General features: G+C 43.7%; 1 protein-coding gene across 1 annotated transcript; it reads right to left on the reverse strand.

Moving 5' to 3' along the window:
* Positions 1-710: 710 nt before the first annotated feature.
* LOC118756269 lies at positions 711-6,051 on the reverse strand (the record flags this gene model as incomplete). The annotated part of the gene is made up of 3 exons (XM_036491037.1): positions 2,745-6,051; positions 2,239-2,579; positions 711-891 (listed from the first exon to the last, which is right to left on the reverse strand). Coding segments are annotated over exons 1-3 (3,829 nt in total), but the record flags the coding sequence as incomplete, so codon positions are not given.
* Positions 6,052-6,173: the final 122 nt, after the last annotated feature.

Consider the following 6,173-nt stretch of genomic DNA (forward strand, 5'->3'; position numbering starts at 1 on the left):
TTCGACTTAACTTTTATTTAGCGTTTATTGTTCTTCAGTGTAGTTTTCACTATGTTAATTACAATTAACAAAAACTAGCGGTTTTACAATTTCAGCAATTTACTAAGTAAGCGATTTTTAGCGCTTTAAAATATTTCGTGTGTTTAGTGCGCCTTTTTGACAACGAGAGGTGGTGTGATCTTTTAAGAACCGCTTTTTATAGTTTTGTATGTATACTACAAGTACAAGAATATAAAGGATATGAACAATAAAAGAATATGATAGCAAAAAATGTCGTTTTAAGTAAGAGTATACAAGAACTTGCAGAGAAACGTTGATAATATCGTAATGTGTAACGGTGACCAGGTTGCTTCGACTGACGGTGGTAACAATTCCCTCCCCCGTAAGCGAGTCCTATAGATCGAGATTGCTACTGGTTTTTCCAACGACGTCAAGCACCGCCACTCTGGCTGATGGTCGATTTAGAACACCGAATTGTGTTTTCACCGTGACACGTCTAACTTGTCCGTCACTAGCCACTACTGTGTCGATCACCTTTCCCTTGGGCCAACAGTTTCTCGGTAGATCGGGGTCAACAACGAGCACGATGTCTCCCGTACGAATAGGCTTCTGCGGTGTGAACCACTTGCTTCTTCTGGAAATTATTGGCATGTATTCTTTTAACCACCTTGCCCAAAACTCGTTTCCAAATTTTTGTGTATGGTGCCAACGTTGACGCAAATTTTTGTTGTCGGTGGCGAAAGGTTTGTAGCCATCTGAAGAGCCGATCAGCAAATGGTTCGGCGTTATAGCTTCGTCGTCGTCCGACTCCAAGGACACGAAAGTTAGCGGACGTGAATTAATTATAAACTCTATTTCCCATAGGGCACTCCTCAAGCTTTCGTCGTTGAACTGCATAGATGGGGACATAGCAAGTAGAACTGTTTTAATAGATCTTATTAGCCTCTCCCAGATTCCGCCCATATGTGGCGCTCCCGGTGGATTAAATCTCCACTTTATACCGTCAAAGGTAGAAGAAGCTTTTTGTTGATCGACGTTCTTAAACTCGTCGCGTAAGACTTTTTCTGCGGCTTTAAAGTTCGTTCCATTATCAGAAAATACTTCTCTTGGTGTACCGCGTCGAGCCATGAAATTTCGAAAACACATTATGCAGGAACTTGTATCGAGGCTATGAGCTACCTCGATGTGAATTGCTCAAATCGTGAGGCAGGTGAACACTGCACCCCAACGCTTTTCACGCCTGCGACCGACAGAGACGTGAAGTGGCCCGAAATAGTCCACACCAACGTATGTAAAGGGTCGTTCAAACGCCGCTAGTCGAGCAGCCGGTAACGCTGCCATTAGAGGAGGACACGGTGCCGCTATGGAATTTTTGCATTGTTGGCATAATCGGCGTACCTTTTTATATAGAACGCGCAAACGTGGTATGTAGTAACGACTTCTTAGCGTATTGATTGCGGTTTCATGTGATTGGTGATGCAAATCCTCGTGAATGGAGCGCACTATTAGAAATGTTATGTGGCTTGTGCTGGGAAGCACAATAGCATCTTCGTGGTTGTTAAGAAACTCATCTCTTCCTCTGCTTCTGATAACGTCATTTTCATCTAGGTAAATATTCAAACCGATAAGTTTACTTTTAGTTCCAATAGCCACGCCGTTTTTTAGTTTCTTACGCTCTTGTTCGTATTCAGTTCGCTGGGCGTGTTGCATAAGAAAGATTTTTGCTCTTCGTATCATCGTAGAGTCTACTGTTTGCGGTTTTATAGCAGATCTTGAAGCAGCTTCAAGTTTTTTTATGTATAAAATGAAAGTTGCCACCGCACGGTATAAGCGTTTCCAGCTGGAAAAATATTCTGCGTTCAGGGTGAAAACTTGTAACTTATCTATCAAAAGTACCCGACGTTTGAGCTCAGTCTCATCTACACGACAAAATTCATCACAGTGAGGCCAATTTATCGTGTCACCCGCTAAAAAATCTGGTCCATGAAACCACATATGCGTGTCGGATCGATGACATGTTTTAGTTGGTAAATCAGCAGGATTCATTCGCGTTGGCACCCATCTCCACTGTGAAACATCCGACGACTCAAGAATTTCGCCAACTCGGTGCATAACAAACTGGTGAAAATTTTTCGGGTCGATGCGTAGCCACTGCAGGACCGTCTTAGAGTCGGTCCACCAAAAACAAGCCTGTACACTTATGCGTGGAACTTTCAAGATGCTATTGGCTAGTCTAACTCCTGCCACAGCAGCTTGCAATTCCAATCTTGGAATCGAAACTGGCTTCAAGGGTGCCACTTTCGATTTTGCCGCGACAAAAGCAATATCTACGTTACTATCGCGCTGGATGCGTAGATAACTAACAGCAGCGAATGCAGCTGAGCTGGCGTCCACGAACGTGTGAAGCTGGACGTTATCAGAACTATGGAGTATGGTCGAGTAGCAACGAGGAACTTTTACATCCATTATGAGAGGAATATTCGACTTCCACGACTCCCATTTATCGTACAAAGCGTCGCTGAGAGCCTCGTCCCAACCAATGTCGGAACGCCACACGTCCTGCAGAAGTATTTTCAGACCTATGGTATGGACCGAAAGGAATCCTAGGGGGTCAAAGATTGACATCAGGATTTGAAGAATCTCACGCTTCGTAGGAACAATTTCTTCAGTCAGCACGCTACGACGCAGTCTTGCAAATTTACAGTTGAATCTGAAAACATCATTAGTAGGTTCCCAATACATACCTAAGATTTTTGTAGTGGAACCCCATTCTTTCAAAGCTGGCTCGATAGGATTGTTGCTAGCTAGTTGCTGTAGAACCTTGTGAGAGTTAGACACCCAGTTTCTCACCTCAAATCCAGCGTTCGCATTAATGCGTTTTACCTGCTTGGCTAGTTCGAGCGCAGTCTCTTCATCGCGCTCACTGTCGATGAAGTCGTCGACATAGTGGTAACGCTGCACCGCTTCAACTGCCCGTGGAAACTCATGTCGGAATTGCTCGGCATTGTTGTCTCGTATAAAATGCGCAATGCACGGAGCGCAGTTTACGCCAAATGTTAGGGCGCGCATTACATAAACGCTGGGTTGCTGCGGCTTGTCGGCTTCGTCCCACCATAAGAATCTTTGAGCGTGCATATCGCTTTCCCTAATGTTGATTTGGTGGAACATTTCAGCCACGTCACCACACACTGCTACTCTCCCTACTCGAAAGGATAATAGGACTTCCACGAGCGAGTTCAACAAGTCAGGTCCAGGGAACATAAAATCGTTGAGGCACACGCCATTCGCTTTTGCGGCCGCGTCCCATACCAGACGTATTTTTCCTGGCTTATTCGGATTCGTGACGGTGAATATCGGTAGATACCAAGTTTTGCTTGGTTGAATTGTTGCCTCAGCAGGTGACAACTTTTTCGCATACCCCTTCGAAATTAGGTTGTCTATTTGTTGCTGAATTGTTGATTTAAGAAGCGGATCTTTGTTGAATTTCCTTTCAAGACACATTAGCCGTTTGTATGCATTTCCATAGCTTTCTGGCAGCACGACGTCTTCGTTTCGCCAGAGTAATCCAACTTCATAACGATTGCTTACCTTCTTACAAGACGCATTTAGAATAGCTAGCGCCTTGTTGTCGTCGGCAGACAGAAGCTGCTTTGGCTTGGGTTCTTCTAAATTGAAATAATTTTTCACAGCTTCGTGCAGTCTTCTGAGACTTTTCTCGCAGTCGCAAGTGTGAACGTTCACCATAAACTCACGTGACTGATTAGCGTGACATCCTTGAAGCGTCCAGCCAAGTCTGGTTTTTGATGCAATAGGTTGGAACCACGACCCTTCTCGAATTTTAAGTGGCACAGCAAGTTTCCAATTGTCTGTACCAATCAAAATAGATGGCCTGGCATTTTCGTACGATTCAATTGGTAGCCCAGTCAAATATGGATATTTTTTCATTATTTCACCAGCATCGATCGTTTGTGTTGGAAGACTTAAACTCTCTACTGTGTGTGCATCAGTCAATTTGTACTTTCGACCGTTCGTAACACCTGGAATTTCTACAGTGGTTTTGAATGAATTATATTCCGTGCGGGTTGTATCACCGGTCCAACGTAAGCATAAAGGCTCCTGTACACCTTTGAGCTCCATCTGTTCGAACACACTTTTTTCCATTAACGTAACTGCAGAACCCTCGTCCAGAAACGCAAATGTTTCTATAACTTTATTATGTGAGTATAATTTGACAGGGATTATTCTGAAATATGGGCTATTTTTTGTAGCGCTGCTGCTGTGCGCGATCATCTGCCTGTTGGCATGATCACTCGGAATATTGCTGCTGCGAACAATCTGCCGAGAATTGATGTTGTTGTCTGCGCTGCTGTCGACTGTTTGCGATGCGCTTCTGTGTAATAATTGATGGTGCTTGTACTTACAACCAGTGATACCACATTCTTTGTTTACGTAACATTTACGGCGATGCGAGTCCAGACATTGACGGCAAAGACTATGTTCCTTGACTATTTCCCACTTACGTTTAAGAGGCAAGGCTTTAAAGGCTTCGCAACGTGGCAGCTTATGTCCATATGTTTTACATACACAACATTTTCTGGGTAGTGAGTTGGTTTCGCTTCTCTGGTCGGAGACATCTTCAGCGCGAGTGTGTGTATTTACGTTTACACCGGATTTGTGTGTCATAGGTGCTACAACAGTGCTTGCTGCCTCGGCGATATTATACAGCCAGTCACTGAAAATCTTCACTATAGGTACTCGGTCGTCTTTTGGCTGCATAGCCCAACTCAGCTTATAACTGTTTGGCAGCTTATCCACTAACTCTTTTACTAATAATGGATTCACGAGATGTGCAGTCAGGTTACAACCTTCCATTGTTGCACATATATTTTGTACGCATAAGGAGAACTCAATTAAAGATTCTAACTTATCTTTAAGTGGCGCCATATTTTTGGCCTTATTAATTGCGCGTTCCAAAATATGTTCAGGTCGGCCACAACACATACGTAGGGTCTGGATAATCTCCGGCACCATAGCAGGTAGAAGCAACTTATTTTTTACTAAATCTCGTGCTCTGCCTTTAAGACATGCCTGTAGTCGCATAAGATTTTCTACATTCGAATATCCTGCAACGGACGTACTATTCTCAAATTGGCTTATAAAGAGGGGCCATTCCTCTGGGTCGCCGCTGAAAATAGGCAACTGCTTCGGAATAGAGTGTCTAGCTGCAAGCTGTGCTGGTGTGGGGGTCACGTTAAAGATTGGTATACGATCACCCGAATTCGTCAACTCACCAAATTGTGCTAATATTTTATACTTGTCGTCTAAATACTGTTTTTGAATGCGCATTTCCTCCTCTAGGCGTTCTAGCTGCAGTGCTCGCATTCGCTCAGATGTATCCGAATTTTGACTACCCTTTGCAAATATTGACGGGTTTGCAACTTTTGCGTTAGTTTGCAGCGAAGGAAAAGTGGTTGAAGATGTCGGCAATTTTTGTAGAATAAAAGAGTTTGGCAGTAAATGGTTCTTACTGTTTTGCGTATACATTGTTGCGGGATAACCTGATGCGCTCGACAAAGTATATAACTCAGTCGTGCTGCTTGACGACTGAAAACGTATTTGATCATGTAGTGTCACTTCCAATGCTGCAGTAGAATATGGTGGTACACTTGCCGATGTGGTCGACATCCTCGGAGCTGTGTATATGGATGGAACCATAACCGTTGACTGAACTGGTATTGAGCTTAGAGCGCCCAAGATTGCCTGTTGACTTTGATGTGCCGCCTCGGGTGACGATGATGCTCTTGGCTGACCCGTAGCAAGTGAACCCCCGTTATTCGACCCATTGGGTTCCATAAAAGCTGCTGCCATTTGGACCGATGTGTGTTCGCATGATTCGCAGTTCCAACTAATATCGGCCACTTGGCTGTCAACACCGACACAGCTATAGTGAAACCATTGGTCGCAGGAGTCACATTGCACCATTTGCTCATTGTCTCTAGCTCTACAGTTTCGGCAATGGTAATCCGTACTTGTATCTTTTATGCTGTGCATATTATAGTAGCGGAAGTTATTTTGCCCGAAATATTTTAAAGAATTGTTAGCGCACTTGATTAAAAATACGAATTTTCAATAGCACTACTTCGACTTAACTTTTATTTAGCGTTTATTGTTCT

The sequence above is a fragment of the Rhagoletis pomonella genome, unplaced genomic scaffold (assembly GCF_013731165.1).
Source record: "Rhagoletis pomonella isolate Grant_MI unplaced genomic scaffold, Rhpom_1.0 Rhpom_scaffold_09524, whole genome shotgun sequence".
In the NCBI taxonomy this organism is placed as follows: domain Eukaryota; kingdom Metazoa; phylum Arthropoda; class Insecta; order Diptera; family Tephritidae; genus Rhagoletis; species Rhagoletis pomonella.